Here is a 21,632-nt window from a genome sequence, read left to right as displayed (position 1 = left end):
ACAATCTGGATTATATAAAATAATACAAAAAAAGTATAATATATAAATAACATTAAAAAAACTGCAGTACATTAGTTTAAGCATTTTCAACACAGTTTTTGCAAATTCTCTTGGCACATTCGTTACATATCGGATTCTTGAAGCTGAAACATAGATAGGTAGTTTTTCTTCTTATTTTAGGGAGGACAAAAAAAAGCATGTTTTATGCTTTTTAGGGATATTAGTTACATCTGGGCTAGAATAGATTCCGCTGGATTTTCCGCTAGATCGCTTATTTTTTGATTCACAGATGGCTCTTGAAGCCTCCGTTCCATATATGGTTTCACTAATTCTGATAACTCCATCAAAAACTCTTTTTTCCAATTTGGCACTATCTCACAATTGATGTATTACATGTGCATTAATTCCACTTCAAGTAATGTAAAGAATATGGCCATCGGCCATCGCCTCGTTCTTCGGCTTGTAGAATGTTTAGAACATTTTTCATCCAATGCATCTTTTTTAGTCACATAGTAAAATGTTATTATTTCTGGTTTCTCAGTTTCAAGGTATTCTTATTTTGAATGATGCATTGAAAATATAAGAATAACACTTTTTAATTTTTGAGGCACATATGAAACAAGAGTCATTCTATCTGTGAATGCATAAAAAGAAGATTCTTCACTTTTCATTTTATTTAGAAAAAATTCACCTGGAAAAAACCACCATAGTATCGACATATGTCAAACCTCTAGAGTTAAGTTCTTGTACATGTTCTACACTCAAGTAGTAATAAAGCCTATGGATTTCACAATTTGGGAATTGCCCATGACGAAAAGTCTGCAATAGAATTTTAGGTAAAGTGCAGAATCACCCACTACTTGATGTGTTTTTAAGAATTGAACATACTCGGTATCCATGTGCACATCCATCTATTTTCACTTTAAAAAAAATCCCAAAATTGCACAAAAATGGCACTGTGCACACCCTTGACTTTATCTATGTACACATAGACTTATTTTCCCTTAAAAAGTAAAAGAAAATTGACAAAAATGCAATTGTTTTTACCCCTGTAAAAAGCGGGCAAACAAATAAGTGGGCGATTCTGCACTTTACCGAGAATTTTTTCAAAGAAAAGGAATCATTCATTATAGAAAATTATGTTTGGACAACCAACGAGATGAAATTGTGCTTTAGTGATAACTTGGTTGCGAAATAGCGATACAGGCATCCATTCAGTTATGTTTAACAATTTTTATATAAATTATAATAATGATCTGAAATAGTTATTTACTCTTATGCTTCCATTCAGTCATCTTTTACCTTTTTTTATATAAATTATAATAATAAAAGAGTATTATATGAAATTAACCTTTCATCTAAATTAAAACATCAATCTTAGTTATTTACTATTATACTTCCTTTCTTGCGTTAGGGTTGCTGCAATTATTTTTGGCAGCATTGGCATCAACAATAGTTTGGCGATTTTTTATGGCCTTCAAAACCGAATAGTACCACTATTTTTAAAAAACCTAATGGATACAATTTAATAAAAATTTAGGAATAGTTGTATTTTATATAAACTTGAAAGTACTGAAAAGGAGAGAATAGCTGTATAACTTATACTCAGTTTCGCAGTTCTAAAATATTGGTGCGGTCATAAAGATCTCACCTCTGTGTTTAAGGGTTAACAGACACTGAAAGTTAAAAATAAAAGTTTAACAATCAACAATGAGACAGATAAAAAATAAAAATACTCTTTTGTAGATTCGAGCTTGTCCTCAAAATATTAGTATTATCAGCATGTATGCCACCTACTGAGGACAAATGCAATTAAGGATGAGTTAGGATTATTATTAAGGATGAGTTTTATGATAAACTTAAATACTCTTCTCACAGATGCCCCTCAAATGATAAAAAAACGATTATTGGAGAGACTTTAGTGCAAAGATTGGCATGAGATTAGTTGGGAACTATGCAGGTAATCGCAGTTTACATGAGGAAAGTAGTGATAATGATTAAGACTTAATGATTTGGCACATGCAAATGAACTTATTATAGGAAGTATCTTCTTTGAATGTAGAAATATACATAAAGTCACATAATGCTCCCCAGATAGAAAAGTATTGAATCACACTGATCATTTCCTGGTGGATCTTAGGCACTGAAAGTGTCTTTTGAATGCCCGCAATTATTGTGGAGCCAATTGGAGCCAATGCTGACTCCAAACACTTTCTGATTTACAGGCTGAGAAGAAAGATAAGTAATATCTTTTGGAATAAGCAACAAAGAGATGGAATCCTGGATGTTGACTCATTGCACAAACTGGTCATGATGAAAGATTACAGAAATAAATTAAAGAATGTGAAGAGAAATGACATGGATGGTATGATTGTGATTATGCAAAAATTACTGAGGAGAAAAACCTTATAAACTGATGATTCAAAAACACTTTATTAAAGGAGTAGATGAAAATTAAAGAGTTTAAAATTAATTAAAGAGTTAAAATTAAAGACAAAAAAAACTGCTTCATATAAAAATGAAAGCACATTTGGAGGAATAGTTTAGTGAAAAAAACTTTTAAAACACAAAAATACTCAATAAAATTTAACCAGAAAATCAGTACTTGTAGTAAAGATGATGGCAAGCTTACAAGTGATCAAGCTGAAGTGCTGAAATGATGGAGAGAAACCTTAGAAATCTTCTCTGTGGAAGTGATCTTCCAAGTGAGGAGGCTGACCTAAATATTGACCTGAATGTTGTTGAAAATGATTGAACTCTGGAACCTGATGCACCATCCTTATAAGAAGTGAGGAAGGCTAGGCTATTGAGAGTCTAAATAACAACATGGCTGCAGAAACAGATGGTATTAAGGCAGAATTCATCAATAGTGACGTACCTGAACTGATTGATGCTATACATTAAGGTTATACTTAATGTTTAGTCTATGGAGCAGATGCCCATTGAATGGGAAGAGGGCTCCATATGTTCCATTTTTAGAAAAGGAGACAGACTGGAATGTAACAACTATGGAAGTATCAACCTCTTAAACGTGGCATTTAAAATTCCCATATTTTATATGATATGTTACTACCGTATGCATCTACAGTTATTGGTAGCTACCAATGTGGATTTCAAGCTGGAAAATCTACTATTCATCAAATTCATTCTGTTAGACAAATTTTGAAAACATAAAATTACCTTTCAACCTCTTTTATAGATTTTAAAGCTGCTTGTGATAGCATATACCATGAAAAGCTGTTTGAAGCTATGCTGGAACTCGGATTTTTTAGAAAACTGACTGATCTATCTAGAAAGACTTTAAAGAGAGTAAACTGCAGAGATCTTTCAGATGACCTCTATCAGCTGAAGAAGGTTGAGACAAGGTAATGCCCTTGCATGCATGTTTTTTAATATCGCCCTTGAAAAGATAGAATTATAACTAGAGGTACCCTAGGTTAATCTTTGAATTATGGTAACTTGGCGATTTTTTGGCAAAAATTTGGCGACCAACCCTGCTACAGCAAACTGCTAGTTTTAGTTTCGGCACCATTTTGTTTCACTTTTTTTTTTTTTTTTTTTTTAAACTCAACATTTTGTTTTTAACAATCTGCTTGCCGAATTACGCTTATGCTAGAAATTTTTTGGAACAAAAGTGCTAGATCATGACGAAGATTAGGTGCGAAATTGGGAGAAAGTGCAGAATCACCCACTACTTGCCGCGTTTTTAAGAATTGCACATACACAGTATCATCCATGTACACGTCGACCTATTTTCACTTAAAAAAAAATCCCAGAATTGCACAAAAATGGCATTGCACACACTCTTGACTTTATCCATTGTACACTGCTAAAGTCTTAGTAAGTAACCCTTTATCGCCTTACCAAAATGTCGCCAAACTACCTGTTACCATATTCCAAAGATTAGCCGGCACCCTATTTCAGAGATCCATAAGTTATTAGTGTATACTGATGACATTAACACAAATGGCATAAGTAAACAGCAGTTGTGGAGACTTTTACTTCTCTAGAGTCAGCCAGAGGCATTGGACTAACCATTAACAAAAGCAGAAGAAGAAAGATTTCTAATCTTCAAAAGAAATATACTGCAAAAAATATATGGCCCACTTAAAGAAAATAATAAATGGAGAATTTTGTTTAACCATGAAATATATAGAAGATACAAACAGCCTAATATTGTCTGAGTCATCAAATCTTATTGTATCAGGTGGCTTGGATATATTTTTAGATGTGGCAACTTAAACCCTGTTGAAAATGTGACCGTTTTAAGTGTAGAAGGTACCAGGAAAAGGGGAAGACCTCACACAAGATGGACAGACTGCATGGAGGCAGATCTCAAGACTAAAAATCAATCGTTGGCAGACCATAGCGGCTAATCCGATCCACTGGAGGAAGCTTACTGAGACGGCCTTGGCCTGTGATAGGCTGTAGTGTAATTGAAGAACATATACTCTTTGTTAATAATCTTAGAGGCACAAAGGCAAATTTGTGCTCAGTGACAAATTTGTGCTTAGTTTTGTAACAAAGGAACAATAAAATTAAGTGTTAATCCCTCTCATTTGCAATCAGCTTTTCAGTAAAGAAAAGGAGAACAATACATTGACGAAAATCAAACTGTGGTGCAATCAAAAGTACATTCACATTCACAGAATTCAAAATCCAGTTATTCTAGTTAAAGTTCACAGTAAGAAGAAAATAGTGTTAGCAAGTTGCAAGGCAACCCAAGACAAAGATTGATTTCAACAAAAAGATAGTCAGGTCAGATGAATGGATTACCTGCCAAGGTATAGAGATCTCACAATGTGGACAGAGTGAGAAAACTTTTATCATTCTTAGTTTTTGCTAGGACTGGGAAGAAAAAGAACAGCACTTTTGTACTGGTGTGTTATTTTTGCATATGTTATTTAACAAGGCTTCAAAAGATGAAAAGATTAACATTAAAACAAAAAGTTCAACGTAGGAGATACTGAAAAGCTTAGTTTAAGAGATTTAGGGCAGAAATTAGGAATAAGTAAGGTTAATCTTTGGATTATGGTAACTTGGCGATTTTTTGGCGAACATTTGGCGACCAACCCTGCTACAGCAACCTGCTAGTTTTTGTTTTTATGCCATTTTGGTTTCACAAAGTAAAGACTTTTTTTTTTTTTTTTTTTTACTCAACATTTTTTTCCAACAATCTGCTAGCCGAATTACGCTTATGCTAAAACTTTTGTGGAACAAAAGTGCTTAATCATGACGAAGATTAGGTGCGAAATTGGGACAAAGTGCAGAATCGCCCCCTGCTTACCGCGTCTTTAAGAATTACACATACACGGTATCCTCCATGTACACGTCGACCTATTTTTACTTAAAAAAACATCCCAGAATTGCACTAAAATGGCATTGCACACACTCTTGACTTTATCCATTACACTGCTAAAGTCCTAGCTAGTAACCTTTATCGCCTTACCAAAATGTCGCCAAACTACCTGTTACCATATTTCAAAGATTAGCCATAAGTAAAAAGCAAGTAAATTGTATACTTAAAAATAGAAAAGGAATAAAAATATTATGGATTACTAATTCAAATGAACACTCCATGACTGTAAAGTTTAAAAAAAACTTCAGCATCTGAAATTGATAAAACAGTATTCAACTGGTTTATTCCGTTACAGCAAACAATATTCCTGTTAGTGAAGTATTATTAAAAGAAAAGGAAGTTTCGAAAAGTCTGGGACTACAGACTTCTGAGCATCAAATGGTTGGTTACATAAATTTAAGTCAAGAAATAACATTACTTTTAAGACTTATTTGTGGTGCAGAAAAGTTGGCAGATACACAACATGTAAGAGACTGCATAAAAAAGCTAACTGAAATTGTGAGGAATGTAAGTCTGAAAACATCTACAATGTAGATGATATGGATTATTTTATCGAATTTTACCTAATCAAACTACATGCTTTAAGTGCTGAGTAAAAGCTCGAAGGAAACGTCTCACTGTGCCACTGACATGCAACATGAAAGGAGAGCTTGAGCAATCACTTGTAACTGATAAGGGGAAAAAAAAAAAAAAAGATGATTCCAAAAGTATCAATGTAAAAGCTTTATCAGTACATTGGTATTACAATAAAAAGTCATGGATAATGCAAAGCATAATGTCAGAATGGTTGATTGCTATTGATGAAACAATATCTACAAAAAACAGGAAGATTATGGTATTTCTTGCCAATTTGCCAGCCACACCTACCTAACAGTGTAAAACTGATATTATGAAATTAGTCTTTTTTCCACCTGATGCATTGCGGAAACAGTGATCAGCTTGCAGAATGTGCCAGTGTAATGAATGCCATTCAGTGGATAATAAAGGCTGTTAAATCCATATCATAAAGTTGTGTTCATCACTGTTTTAAGAAAAGAAGCTTTGAAATTCAAGGTCTGAGTGTCCTCCTTGAAAATACAAAAATATCTATAAATCAATGAAAACTCCTACATTGAAGACACCAATGATCACATAAAAATCTTTTATTTCAACTGTAGCTGATGATGTAAGCTTTAGCAAAAATAGTTTGGAAAGCAATGGGAAACAGCCAGTGGTGACACATTTTACGAGTCGCATAAAAAGCTTTTGCCTTGAAATACGATTTTCAAATAAAGCTGTGTAACATATTTTTAATAAATTTCTGTAGATGTAAAACTCTATTGCTCATCTCATAAATTTTTGCAATAATTATACTTTATTTAATTAAGAATTTTCATTTTCCATTAACTTCAAATTCAAATAAATACTTGCAACTATGTAACTTATTTATATATCATTTATTTAAAGCTTGATACAATACGAATATCTAAGCAAATTGCATTTTTTAGTATTACCCTTTGAAAAATTGACATCTCTATTTAAGGGACAATATGTTTGGTCCAGTGGGTGTCTCTTATTGAGAAGCACTACTGTATTTGAAATACGACCACAGAAAGCAAATCAGTAAACTCCGATAAAAAGGTACAAAAATGCAGCAATTCTAAACAACAGACAACTTTTCAAAACAAATCTTGCAATGATTTAACATTATTTACATTTCTAGCAATAAAAAAATTACTATATATATATGCATTAAATTAGTAATAAGAATAAATGAACCCAAAACCATTATTTTAAATACTATTAAGATTCAAAATAAGATCCATATGTAATAAAAAAAATTTTTAATTTTCCATGAACAAGCTATATTTAAAAAAAATTACTGATTTTTTTAAACAATCAATATTTCTTTCTGTCTTAATACTGCCTCAGCAAAGCAACATACATGTTATCAATTCTTAACTTCAAATATTTTAGTTTTTAAAACCATAAAATGAAATGGAACTTAAGCCTTAAATAAGCTAAATATTTTACCAGCACAAGAAAAATAATAATAATAATAACGATTACCAATATAAAACAGTAATATCTTTTATTTATTTATTTTGTCTAAAACATATTTCTTTCGGACTATTTTATTTCAGAATATTCTATTTCTTTCAGACATATGAAATGACAAAAAATAGAGATATTGGTTGATTACTCTATGAAAAATTTTGTTTTTCATCTTACTTCTGATTCAAGTATAAATGTTCAATATATGACAGACCCATCAATTTGTTATTAACAGCTGATACTTTACCATAACAGGACATTTAACATACCTCGGCTCCATCAGCATCCTGAATTTGCATACGCTGCCAAGGATCTGATATCAGTGCGAGAGGCATACTATGTTTTTCTGCAATTTTGGTACCAGATCTTCTACCTCGAGAAATAATTCTATGCCCATATTCCGGGCGCTGTTTTTCCTTTCTCCAAACTTTCATAAAATTGAAATGTTCACGAAAGAGAATCAGGCAGCTAGTTTCAAATTACCAGCCCAGTAAGATAAGTATGAAACAAGATTGAGAAGAAATAGTACTCAATAAGGTGAATGGAAGAGCCGTTCATTCAGGAATTACGATTGATTTCCGACGTACACTTCATTCAACTTTGCTTACTTCATTCTCAGCAATACTAAATGACACGATAACGATATCAGGGATGTGGGTTACGATAGTACGTTCATTGAAAACTGCAGTAGGGCGTGACGATGAACAAAGTCTGACACACAATTTATTCATAAAAGAAAATTAATATTTTCGTTTAAACGTTAAGCTTCAAAATACTTTTGATTCCTTTCAGAATGTAAAGGTTCTAGAAAGTATGTAATAAGTATTAAAAAAAAAATAGCAAACTGTTGAAAGCATTTATTGTTGGAACGAAAAGGAAGAGTAAATCTATTTTTAAGCGAAATATAAATTATTAGAAAAGTTCCTAATAGTCCGTCACAATTATGTACACATAGATATAGTATTACTAATCTATGTTGTAATGTTATAAGACAGACAAACGCGAAATGTGTGCAGAAAAGTGTACCGTCACGTGCCTAGCTTGAAGCTAGGTTATTATCTTCTTATCACATTTTGTCTTCAATTATGGCTAAGATTAACATTTGTTCGTTTTCGTGTTAGAGTAAAACTGTGTCGTAGTCGTAGCTTATTGATAGACGTTTTCTGATGATAATTCAGTTAAATTCACTGGTGAAATTGTGCTTTAGCCCACTTGGAAATTTTTGTAAAAATCCATCCATCCATCCCATTTTTTAAAAAATTCGTCGTTTTGGCATGTCTCAGTAGAATGTCCTTAAAGAAGCCAAACTGTCGCTACCAAGGCTTTTCTCCGAATTCTATCGTATGTATTTAAAGCATAGAAAATTTTGTAACTCTTCTTATTTCTTCTCCTTTCCCTCTTACAACAAAATTCCTTACAATTTCCTACGAAAACGAGTATTCTGTTTGAACATTGTTCTATTGAAATGGTTTTAATTTCTGTAATATGTATTTTCACGCTCTGAATAAGGAGTTTTTTTAACAAATTAAATCTAACCGAAAATTGCAATTTTCATTTGGCAACTCAGGGTTTTGTAAGATGAGTCGAGGTTGTTTTGGTTCTTGTTTATGTTTTAATCAATGAATATTTCGAACCGACGTAATTGGGGGGTATGCGTCCTTGTGGTTTAACATGTAAATAACATCATATCTGAGCCGGAGCATAAGGCGCCAAAGGGAAGCCAAGCTTCAAGAAGAAGTAGAATCAATGAATAGGAAGCCTTTGTTACAAATTAATATGAAATTTCCTTTTCGTGCTGAAAAATACTGTGCATATTGTGAACGGTGATATGTGGAAACTGTTAAACTGTTAATATGTGGATATGTGAAAACTTCAAACTGTTAAGTCCTACTTTAAAAACTTTAGAAAATTCAAAACCTCATGAAGTCGTTACGTAGCATATATAATTGCAGTTATTCATAATTAAGGATTTATATGCCTCTGCCAGAAATCATATTTGGGCTAAATATAACAAACTTATATTTGCGGAAATATATAAATGTTCCTAGAAATCATATCGTATGTATATCGTACAGTACCTGTGTCTTGAGCACAATGTGTATTAACATTTTATAACAAAAATCAAATTTATATCTGGCCAAGGTACTGAAAGCTAGTGAAATATTTGACAACTATTTTGGGTAAAATTACCTTAAGCCGGCCCATGTTACATACATTCAGAACAGGAATAATATCCTGAGGTATGTAACTAGTACATGGATGACCTCATAGCAGTGAAACCTCACGTGTGTGAGGTTTGTAATAAGATATTTACAACAAAGAGTAATTTAAACATGCATATACGTATTCATACAGGAGAGAAACCTCATGTTTGTGAGGTATGTCACGAATCATTTAGATTGAAAGCTTCTTTAAAAAAGCATATCCTTATTCACACAGGAGAGAAACCTTTTATGTGTGAGCTATGTAGTAAGTCATTTACACGGAATAGTCATTTAAGCAATCATATTCTTATACACACAGGTGAGAAAGCTCATGTATGCGAGATATGCGACAAGTCATATACGAAAAGGGATTCTTTAAACAAGCATATACTTATTCATACAGGAGAGAAACCTTATGTGTGTAAGTTATGCCACAAATCATACAGACTAAAGGACAGTTTAAACCAACATATGCTTATTCACACAACAGATGGACCTGTTCACATAAGAGAAAGACTGCATTTATGTGAGGTGTGTAAAAAGTCATTTATAAAAAAGGATTCTTTAAACAAACATATACTTATTCATACAGGAGAGAAACCACATGTGTGTGATTTATGCCACAAATCATTCAGAATAAAGAATAATTTATACAAACATATGCGAATTCATACAGGAGAAAGACCATATGTATGCGAGTTGTGTAAAAAGTCATTTAGAGACAAGCCTAAATTAAACAAGCATATGCTTATTCACAAGGAACAAAAGACTTTTGTGTGTGAGGTATGTAACAAGTTGTTCAGAGTAAAAGGTGATTTAAATAGGCATATGCTTATTCATACAGGAGAAAAGCCTTTTGTATGTCAGGTATGCGATAAGTCTTTTAGACAAAAGTGTAGATTAAATGTGCATATGCTTAATCACACAGGAGAAAAGCCTCATGTATGTGAGGTTTGTAATAAATCTTTTAAACGAAAGAGTAATTTTAATGAACATATGCATATTCACAGAAGTGAGAAATGTCATGTATGCGAGGTATGTAACAAATCATTTAGCAGAAAGAGTAATTTAAACAAGCATTTGCGTGCTCACAAAAATGAGAAATCTCATGTATGTGAGGTATGTAACAAGTCATTTAGACGAAAGTATAATTTAGACCAGCATATGCTATTTCACACAGAAGAGAAACCTTATGTGTGTGAGGTATGTGATAATAGATATAGACGGAAGTATAATTTAAAGAGGCATATGCTTCTTCACACTGGAGAAAAACCTTATGTGTGTGATGTATGTAACAAAGCATATAGACAAAAGGTTCATTTAAACAAGCATATGCTTCTTCACACAGGAGAGAAACCATATGCGTATGAGGTATGTAACAAGTTATTAAGAGTAAAGGGTAGTTTAAGTCAGAATGCCCTTATTCATCCAGGAGAAAAGTGAGGTAAAGTATGATGATTATAAAATGTGATTTAAACAAGCATATGCTTACTGATATAGGAGCATTATTTGTATCAGTTATGAATAAATCATTTTAACTAAAGTTTTATTTTAAAAAATACATCATTAGTCATACTAGAGAGAGAAACTTTGTGAGTTATATATTTAACAAATCATTTGAATAGAAAATACATATGTTTATCTTCAAAGAAAAACCTCCTTTCTCATGACTAAAACTGTTAAACTGAAACCTTTATTTTTTCATGTAGTAAGGACTTTCAGTGCAGCAAAGAAGCCTGATTATGCAAGATGTATAACTTTTGATTTGATCTAAATGCTTATAAAGCTGTTTATTTCTCTCCACGAAAGAAAATCTTAATATATGCAATATAATTTACAAGTAATTTTAAAGAACATTTGCTTATCCATTATATATAAGAAGCCCTCATATGAAAGCCTAGACACTGTATGCTTAACCTGATTTAAAATATTCAGATTGAGCTTATTATTCAGAATCAGATGACTATGAGTCAAAATGTGTTAAATCCCAAATTATGATCCTACCATTGCTTTTTTTCACAATGTTTTGAAAATAGTTACTGTTTTGTAGCATTGTTTTAGCATAGCAGTTTGACATTTTTCCACTTCCTGATTGAAAGAGAATCTACCATGTAGCTATATTTTAAATATTGAAAGGATTAGAAGTCAGATATTGCTAAATTAAGGTTATCTTAATGGGGAAAGTGCAAAATCAACCACTGCTTGGCATGTTTTTATGAATTGCACAAACTCGTATCTATGTACTCATCGACCTATTTTCACTTTAAAAAAAATCCCAGAATTGCACAAAAACAGCATTGTGCACTCCCTTGATCCATGTTCACATCGACCTATTTTCACTTAAATTAAAGAACTAACTAAGTTACTCATCATTAAGTTAAAGAAAATTGACAAAAATCCAATTCTTCTCACTCTTGTACAAAGTGCCAAACAAATAAGTGGGCGATTCTGCACTTTACCCATCTTAACTCTATTGTAGGTTGGAATGATCAGTATTATATTGTGCTGCCGAAATCACAGCCGTATTTGCATTATGTTGCCATTGAGTAAAATCTAAGTTTTGTTGACAGATCAGGTTTCTTCTTCTTCATTACTATGGGTAAATGCTTGTCAAGTGCTTTATGTTTACAGTCTCTGTTAAAGTCGTATAAAATATCTTTTCAAAAAATTCTGAAAGCTTTCAGATTTTACATTATACCCAAAGAGGTGTTTTTTTAACATTTTGTATGTTACCTTTATTTCTTAAATACCATGTTCTTTGCACTTAAACCATAAAATTCAATTCAACAGCAATGTCGCAGAATAATTTTAAAATGAGCATATCTTTAGAATTTCTGATACAGTTTCGCACGCTGGAGATAACTTTTTTCCCCATACAGTGTTGCCATTGCTTATTTAACATTTTGTGTGTTACCTTTATTTATTAAATATCATGTTCTTCGACCATAAAATTCAATTCAACAGCAATATCTCAAAATACTTTAAAAAGAGTGTAGCTTTAAGATTTCCGATACACAGTCTCGCGCGCTAGTTTTTTTTTTTTTTTTTTTTTTTTATAGTGTTTCCACTGCTTGCTTTTAAATAGTTCAGTCTCCGCATCAAAGACTCATAAATGCTTTACAAAATATGAAATAGATAATAAAATAAATTCCAAATTTGAGCTTCCAGATAGCCATATTTGGGTAGAGACATACCTTATTCAAAATTGGATGGCTCTAGGTACTGTTTGTTTTATCAAAATGGGAGAAACATACATACATTTATGCAGATTCTTCATTATTTAATTTCTTCAATATAACACAGGGCTCTAATATTTGGTGGAAACAATTTAAAAAGTAATTCACTGTTTATAGTATCAATGCAGAATGCCAAAACAAAGGCTAAAAAAACTGAAAACTAATTTTTGTTTTCTATTCAAGGATAATGAAAGCCCATCTTAATGGTTCCCATGATAATTAAGCTTTGCAGATAAATGAAAACTAACCAGATCTGGCACTTGGTCATTGTTTTGTTTAAATATGAAGGTTTACTAATATTTTTATACAGTATGTTGAAAAATAATTAAATAGCCTTGGGTTTTATTTATTTTTTAGTATTTAGTATGTCCAGTGCAGATATTTTAATGATAAGTTAGCAACTTTTAAAATTCTTGCAGGTGAAATTTTAAATATACAGTTATTACTCTCTTATGGTAAGCAAGTCTTATATTTATATACTATATATATATATGAATCTAGATACAAGTACTTAGAACAGTGTTTAATTATTTAGTGTTATCTGCAAGATAAATTTAATCACAGTAATATAATTCAGTCATTTTTGATTTTTTCATTTTATCATTAGGTACAGAAACCAGTGTTAAACAATAATAGTAATGAGCTATAAAATTTTTGAAAAAGGTTCCTGCACTTTATCATATAAAAGCAATATACAGTCCAAAGTTTGGATTCGTCAGGAATCTGACTACTCCGGGTTGGAATTCTTCTGAATATTAGATCATCAGTTTAAATCTAGTAAGATGACATGTAGAAATTATAAAATTAAAAATATGAAATAGTGGTTTATGTAATAATGAAGCACTTGTGAATTTAAGAAAATCAAAATTTACAAAACAACAAAAAAAAAAAAAAAAAAAAACTTAGTATGTGTTTGCTTTATTAAACATTTATTTCAATGTAAATCATTTGTGTTGCATCACTTTTTTAGTAGTAATACTAAAATTCTGTATATAGGCTTTTTTATTCAGTCATTAAGTTTCATTGTTCGAGTTCTGTAGTTGTCATATTTAGAATTCCCATTAAATTGTCAATCAACAACCTCGTTGTCATCTTCTTCACGGTCAGTATCAATATTTTCAGGATATACAGCCATACTACAGATTTCACTGTTCATTTGTTGATTCATTGTTGGGACATTGTAATGAAAAACTTGTTATATCATCTTTATTTTTTACCACTTTTCCTCGTTTATTCACAAATTCCATTTATTTGAAAAATTTTGCTTTTTGTTTATATTTGAAAAACTTTGAAATTAATGGCCGTCATCATAAAGTTTAGCTAGCATCCGCTATACAGTATTAGTGATGCATCATGATATTAATGAAATGACATGTTGTTCTAAAATTTGTCTCGTTTCTATCGCATACTGACAAAGTTAAGCCCAAATTATATAACACCTATTTCATGAACATGCCCAAATAAATGAGTCCCAAATAAATAAATTCCCACCTATACTTAAAGCTAATCCAGGACCAGCACTAGACATTTTGCAGCCCGGGAATTAAATCTGCTGCAATGCACCTCGCTAAATACTAAAAATTTTGTCGACCCTAAATTTTACATCCAAGTCAAAACTCTAGAGGTTTCACCATCCTTTAATTCTATTGCTTGGTAGTTCTCTAAATTTTAAAAATGTTGGCTCTCCTAAATTCTGCTGTCCAGTACATTCACACCAGCTCTAGTGCCGGTCCTGGCTTATTTGAATAACAAATCAATTATTCTCAATTCAAACAGCATTAAATGTAATTTTTTGGACTATGAGTATCATTTACAAAATCTATTTTTTGCATATGGAAATTTCTCCTTATTAACATACTCAACACTTCTCAGCACAGTTGTCTGAAATCTGGTATCACCACCAAATGTAATGTCAACATAAAATGTTACCATGTTCTTTGGTATCCATTTACTAATATTTTTAAGAAAATGTGTATACATTGCTGTCATTTTTTTCAAGTTGCCATGTGTTGAAAATCATGCAGAGATGAAAGAAAAAAATAACAAAAAATTATTTCCCAGTTTGTATGATGTTTATTCAGTAGGTGTAAACTCAGTGATGTTTCAGTGTAAAATGTTTTGGTTTGAGATATAGGCCAGACAGAAAGGCAGCTATGGAGCCAAATAATTGATCATACAGAGCTGGCAAAATCGTGTATAGCACTAAAATCCAGCCTTAATTCAGTAATTGTATTGGCACTGGCTTCCTCTTACACATCTCTGCTTCTTTTAATTCTGAAAACCGATTACACTCACGCTTTCTTTAAAATGTTTATGTGATAATCAAATACTATGCTGTTTTAATAGCTATTAAAACTAAGCCAAAGAAGGACATTTATAATTGGGTTGATATTCACATTAAGTTATCTGATGACAGTAACTTCTATGCTTAAATACATTTTTTGAAAGTCTCCTATTTATTTAATTTTCAAGAGGGTGGATTTTAAAATGTAAGTATTCTGGTTGATTTCACTTTTTAGTAGTTAATTACATGCCAGATAGTCAAGGGGTGGTTTTACTTTTTGGTAAAATCTTAACAAATTTCAGTTGCAAACTGTATGAGCATTATTCTTGTAATTACTTTTACATGTACTCGAAATAAACTACTCTCAAATTTTCATATGTATAACAATTTTTTTTAAAAAAACCTTACTTCAGTAGTCACATGGAATACTCGGAACTATAGTCAGCAATTGGAATATTCGAACTATGCTTGTAAATGAAGTACAAATAATTTTATTTATTTGATCAGCATCACTGCTTTTAGAACAAATGCTTAAATTTTATTAATACATAACTCATGTAATGAAAGACAACAAATGCTGATTAAATAACAGAATCCTATATAGTATTACATATGAAATTGCTGAGCAGTTACCTTTAGGCATATTATAGCTAACATCTTTCGAAAAAAGAACTTTAAATCATTTTGTAATATACAATGGCCATCAAAATGAAAGGATAATGAGAAAAAATATACTCACAAAGTTAATGTTGCAAGCAATGCTCAATGCTGTAATTATTTATGTTAATTGACTGCAACTGAACTCAAAATTGTACTTCTGCTCATACAAAAGTGCTGGAAATATGAAAATTCAGTGGTTGACAATGTGATGCACAATGGATGCATGTTGAGTCTGTTGTGTTGTTTAAAGTGAATGTAGTTTCTGAGAGTGATCAATATTCAGTAGTTATAGCTCTGAAGGCTTCATTTAAGTGATGGTCAAAAGTAGTGCATAATTGGTAGAATCGAGTCAGGTCACAACACAAGGTTGTCCAATATTTGAATATCCCTCAAAGTGTCATATCATGAGTTTGAAGCCACTTTTTAAGCACATCAGTTCATAAACAGCCTGGTCAAGGGTGACTGATTGCAACTGCATTAGAAGAATGGTTCCAGTCATCAGCTCGAAGTGACTACAAGAGATTTAGTTTCAGACCTTCAGGCTGCCACACGAACTCGCCATTCTACTGTTGCACGAAGGCTTAAGGTTGGACTCACGCAAGAGAACCAATGATTTGCGTCCCACTCACTCCAGCTTTCAGAGGGGCCTGTTTAAACTGGTACTGTCGTAATGTTCAATGGAGCCAAGACAATATGGTCCCAGTATTGTTTTCTGGTGAGTCCAGATATAGTATGAACAGTGATTCTAGACATATTTTGATCTGGAGAGAGAGAGGAAGGGGGCATGCAACTTGCCTTCCCTTGTCCGTGAAATATCTCATTCCCATGACTGCGGTTTAATGGTTTTGGTGAAGAATCATAACAAATGGCTGCACATCATTCTGGAAAGTTCCGTACCTACTCGGAGATATTTGGACAAGTTATTGGAACGCTAAATTAGACTGTTTAGGGGTGCTGTTGGCCCAGTTTTTTGCTAAAGGATGAAAATGTTCAGCCTGATCGAGGATATGTGGTGTCAAAATATTTGCAAACAGAAGATATCACTCTAATGAATTGGCCACCTTATTCATCCGACTTGAACAAGATTGAGCATGTGTAGGATGTTTGCCAATGCGAAATTCCTCCAGCAGCTGAAAAGGTGTACTTTTGAAAGAATGTGGTTCAATTCCACAAGACTTGGTCTGTTTTGTCAAATCGGATTCCACAACTGCACAATTCCACACAATTGTGAATAATATACTTTTTTGTGTAAAATTATTAAATACAGCTTTATTTTATTAATTGGTTTAAACATCTTGCATGTTTACTATCAGAAATGCCTCTCATATTACAAAATTTGAAAGTCACATAAAGTTATACTATGCTAGCAGGTCTTTACACACCAGCACGACAAGTGTTGCACTTGAAACCTGACACTTAAACGTTTTATCTTGACAGTGGCCTCCAAGTAAGTAAGTTCCCAATTTGCTGTCATTCCACATAGCATAAGATGTTTATTTTACAAATTGTAACTGCAAATGGTTAACAAATTATGCAATTACAAAACATTAAAACAGCCACCGTTTGCCACGGACTTCCAGTTAATAACTGTACTCTATCTACTATATATAATACGATTGCCACTAACTGCAAGTACAGCAATGTAAAATTCTGATGGTTCATTAACAACATCTATTACTACATTAGAAACAAATTGTTGGATGATGATCTCAAATTTAATATCATCGGGAAATCAGTGGCACAGCTAAAACTGTTGCCGCTGGGACGGTCCCTATTTTTGTAACTCTTGATATACACGCAAATAACTACCAAAAAAAAAAAAAAAAAATGCCTTCTCCGGGATTCGAACCCGAGCACAGCAGTCTGTGATGCTAACCACTATACTGGTTGGCGGCAATATAGTGATCATCATTAGTTGATATTTGTAATTTTCATTCAAGTTTCGACAGTATAACAAAAGCGTTGAAGATCCACCTATTTAAACCCTATAAAATAATGTTTCAAGGAAAACCTGCCATCCACCCTAGTCTAGCTAGCCACTGAGCCAACTGCAAACAAAAATGCTGTGAATTGTTCAGCAAGGCCTGTGCATTGTCTCCTCAATATTTAAATTTGAGGTCTTCCAAAAGAGAAATCTTATTAGAATATTCTCAACCAATTTCTTAAGGACTACAATTTCATTATTTGCAAGGATGGTCTGAAAACCTTGAACTTGCAATATTTTTGAGGGAAAAATTATATGAAATGAAGATAAAAGAAAAAGATATAAGTTAGTAAACAAATAGATAAGTGCAGTACCTTTATTTGCATGCATTCATTCAAGTATGAACTTAGTTTGTTTATTGGTTATGGTTAGTAGCATATGTTTCTGTCAGTCAAAGCTTGGTCACAATTTTATAACATTTCATGATCTTTTTGTCAAGATGAGCTAAATACAGGAAGAATTTTAAAGTTTAAAAAATGTGACAAAAATTCAGAAAAAAATCACTTTTATAAAATGTGTCATATTGCAGGTTTGTGTTGTGCTTGTGCCTATGATATATGTTGCATGTAGTAATCCTTTCGCTGAATATGGATTGAGTGCATAGTACAGATGATGTACAGTAAAAAAACGTATAAAGCACTAATATATTTTACAACAGTTATATTTATCAAATTGAGAAATGTAAAAAAAAACTGCATTCTGAGCACTCTAAATAAAGCCAGTCTACCAATTTTACTTCAAATAACAAATCAAAAATTTAGAAAAACATCGAATAGACTTCGATACAGCAGGGCAGTGAAATTATTTGCATGAATTAGAATATCATAAATTGAATAAATAATTAATGCACAAAAAAACTTCAAACTATTTTCTCATTTATTACATAATGTGATCAAAATTAGGAGAAAAAAATCTATGCACATTGACAGTTGAAAATATGTATAGGGCCGTTTTAACAAATGGACTCGCAGGGCACTTGCCCAGGGGCCCATGATGTTAAGATGGCATGTTTATACGAGGGCTATCCAGAAAGTAGATTACGTTTTGGAATAAAAAAATAAACAAAGTATAGGAAACAAATTTTATTATATACAGATGAAAGCCACACTCAAATACTACTTTTCTACATAGTCACCATACAAATTAAGGCATTTATCGTAGCGATGTACGAGCTTGGAAATTCCTTCGTCGAAAAATTCGGCCGCCCACGCCTTCAACCACTTCGTTACCTCTTCTTGCAGCTGTGCGTCGTCATCAAAACGCTGCATAGCCAGCCACTTCTTCATTGCTGGGAATAGGTGGAAGTCGCTCGGTGCCAGGTCGGGACTGTACGGCGGATGAGGAAACAACTCCCACTTAAAAGATTCAAGAACTTTACGAGTGACATTTGCCGTGTGGGGCCGGGCGTTGTCGTGAATCAACAAGATCTTAGAGCTCAACATTCCTCTGCGCTTGTTTTGAATTGCTCTTCTGAGTTTTTGGAGAGTTTGGCAATACCTTTGAGAGTTTATTGTAGTGCCTCTTTCCAGGAAGTCCACCAAAATTACACCTTTTCTGTCCCAAAAAACAGTCGCCATCATCTTCCTTGCCGACATTGTTTGCATGCATTTCTTGGGTTTTTGGGGAGAACTTGTGTGCCCCCACTGCATTGATTGCAATTTCGTTTCACAGTTCACATGTTTCACCCATGTTTCGTCACCAGTAACGATGCGATCGAGTAAAGAGTCACCATCCTTATGGTAAGCGTCCAAAAAGTTCAACGCTGCAGCCATTCGCTGATTTTTGTGGTCCTCTGTCAAGATTTTTGGAATCCATCTTGCACAAAACTTGTGGTAACCAAGCTTTTCGCTGATGATTTCGTGCAACAAACTTCGCGAAATTTGTGGAAAACTTGTGGACAGAAAGTTCCGTTATTGTGAAATTTCGATTTTCACGGACTTTAGCATCGACTTTTTCGAGAAGTTCGGCGGTCACTATGCTGGGTCTCCCACTTCGATCTTCGTCGTGAATATTGGTTCGGCCATTTTGAAATCTTATGACCCACTGACGCACTCCACCTTCAGTGATAATGTTGTCCCCATACACTTCACGAAGCTGCCGATAGATTTCTATCGGTTTACAGTTTTTTGCAGTCAGAAACCTTATTACTGAGCGCACCTCGCAGCTCACGGGATTTTCAATTAACGCAGACATTTCAAACCGTCACAGTATCTGAACGGAGCACAGCACGAACCTCTCACTAGCACGGCTAGATGCAGACTGAGCTGCGCAACGCTCTGACCCCAAGATGGCCGCGCTAGCCCCGCCCCTAGCGGACACAGACGGAAACGTAATCTACTTCCTGGATGGCCCTCGTATGTACTATATATAACATTAGACATCGTTTTGGCAACTTTTTGAAGTTTCAAAATCCTGCCAATATTTTGTTAGAAATCCCAGCTTTCGCAATCAGAAACTTCATACAAATAATTCAGAACGAAAATATTAAAATATACATTTAACAGCTAATTTTATCTGATATTGCTCTTTTTAAATACATGGAAACAGATGGAGTTTTTACACACCAGCTGTACTTTGAGTGAGAGGACTTAAACTTCATTTAAAATACCCAAGTTAGTATTTATACTGGCTTGCAAATATATTAAATATATTTTTTCTTTAACAGCTTCAATGAATATATTGCAGATTTTGTGTATAGCTCATGTGCATCATCTTGTATTTGTACTTTTTCTCCGATTTTACATATGATTATGTTTCGGTTACCAGAAATGTCAGATGAATATTTATCTCTGTATCACATTTACTATTAGAACATATTTATATAAACGGAACTCCTTTCAGTTCCAATTCCTATAACCAAATTCTACTACTGGCATAGGACAATAGTCTCATTTTCACTTTACTAGGATTTTACCTCCTTAAGTTTTAAAGCCTGCGGTCTTGTTTTATTGGGATTTAGAGGAAATGGGCTATCTATCAATTATTTTGTAATCGATGTGACTGTAGATGATTTGGTGATTTCTTGGCTGTTTTATTATTGATGAGTAAAAGTTTTTAACAAATTAATTTACATGCTATTGTACAACAAAAATGTTTCATAAAATATCTACCAGATTTTCCAGTTTCTAACTTAAAGTGCCATACCTTTTAAGACTAATAATTTTACAAATTTTGAGATGAGAAAATAACTTTAATCATCTTGCATCAAATAATCTGTAAATACATTATCTAAAAATATAATTACTTAGCAATAAAAACTTCTTTTATCCATCTCATCAGTAAGAAAATTCTATTAAAATAAAATGTTGATTCTAGTACTTCTTAAAAACAGCTATGAGAAGAGATGAAATGCATTAAAAAATCTTAGTTGTTTTCCAAATTAAAATAATAATAATAATAAAATTTCCAGTACTTAAATTTAATTGTATGCTGGAGTAGTTTTGTGCAATGTAATGAACGATTCAACTCTTTTTTTTTCTTCTGCTTTTGCTACCATAAATGAGGGCATTTCTTCATATCGCACTAACACATCATTTTTGTTTCTTTCAAGGAATTTATCCAAATGCTTATGGCCAGAGTTCTGACCTAATTTATGCAATTCAAGTTTCTGATGCAAATTTTCGCAACTCCCAATGAATGCTGATTTTTTGGCACGCCACACTTTCAATTCATAAACGCCTGGTTTTGTTGATATTTTGCTCCCTAAATCTTGAAGAAGAACCCACTGGGTGTAGTTATCTAGGGATTAGAACAGACACATTAATAATATCAAAGTTATAAACCAGTAAAGTAAAAACATAGCAAAGTAAAGTTTATAGCAAAGTAAAGAAATTTATCTACATATAGAACAGAAGTAGTATGGATCTTTAGA

At 32.8% G+C, this 21,632-nt stretch overlaps 2 protein-coding genes across 11 annotated transcripts in view; both read right to left on the bottom strand.

The window, feature by feature from the left end:
* S6kII (Ribosomal protein S6 kinase II) overlaps positions 1-8,090 on the bottom strand; it is an 86,221-nt gene extending 78,131 nt beyond the window's left edge. The window contains exon 1 of one of the 5 annotated variants that reach the window (XM_085814170.1): positions 7,663-8,090. In XM_085814170.1, the coding sequence (XP_085670296.1) occupies positions 7,663-7,827 (165 nt within the window). In that variant the 5' untranslated portion in view covers positions 7,828-8,090. The remainder of the gene's footprint in view (positions 1-7,662) is intronic. The other 4 variants (XM_085814169.1, XM_085814168.1, XM_085814167.1 and 1 more) reach the window with 4 other exon arrangements.
* A 12,840-nt stretch (positions 8,091-20,930) lies between these two features.
* The window catches only part of LOC118197778 (uncharacterized), a 91,142-nt gene continuing 90,440 nt past the window's right edge, over positions 20,931-21,632 (bottom strand). For all 6 annotated transcript variants that reach the window (XM_085814175.1, XM_085814178.1, XM_085814179.1 and 3 more), the window contains one exon: positions 20,931-21,499. In XM_085814175.1, coding sequence (XP_085670301.1) covers positions 21,180-21,499 — 320 coding nt within the window. In that variant the 3' untranslated portion in view covers positions 20,931-21,179. The remainder of the gene's footprint in view (positions 21,500-21,632) is intronic.

Source organism: Stegodyphus dumicola, chromosome 3 (assembly GCF_044657685.1).
Source record: "Stegodyphus dumicola isolate Sdum_Otavi_A_Nest chromosome 3, ASM4465768v1".
Lineage (NCBI taxonomy): Eukaryota > Metazoa > Arthropoda > Arachnida > Araneae > Eresidae > Stegodyphus > Stegodyphus dumicola.
Note: the sequence above shows the minus strand (reverse complement) of the source record. Positions and strands in the feature narration are given on the sequence as shown.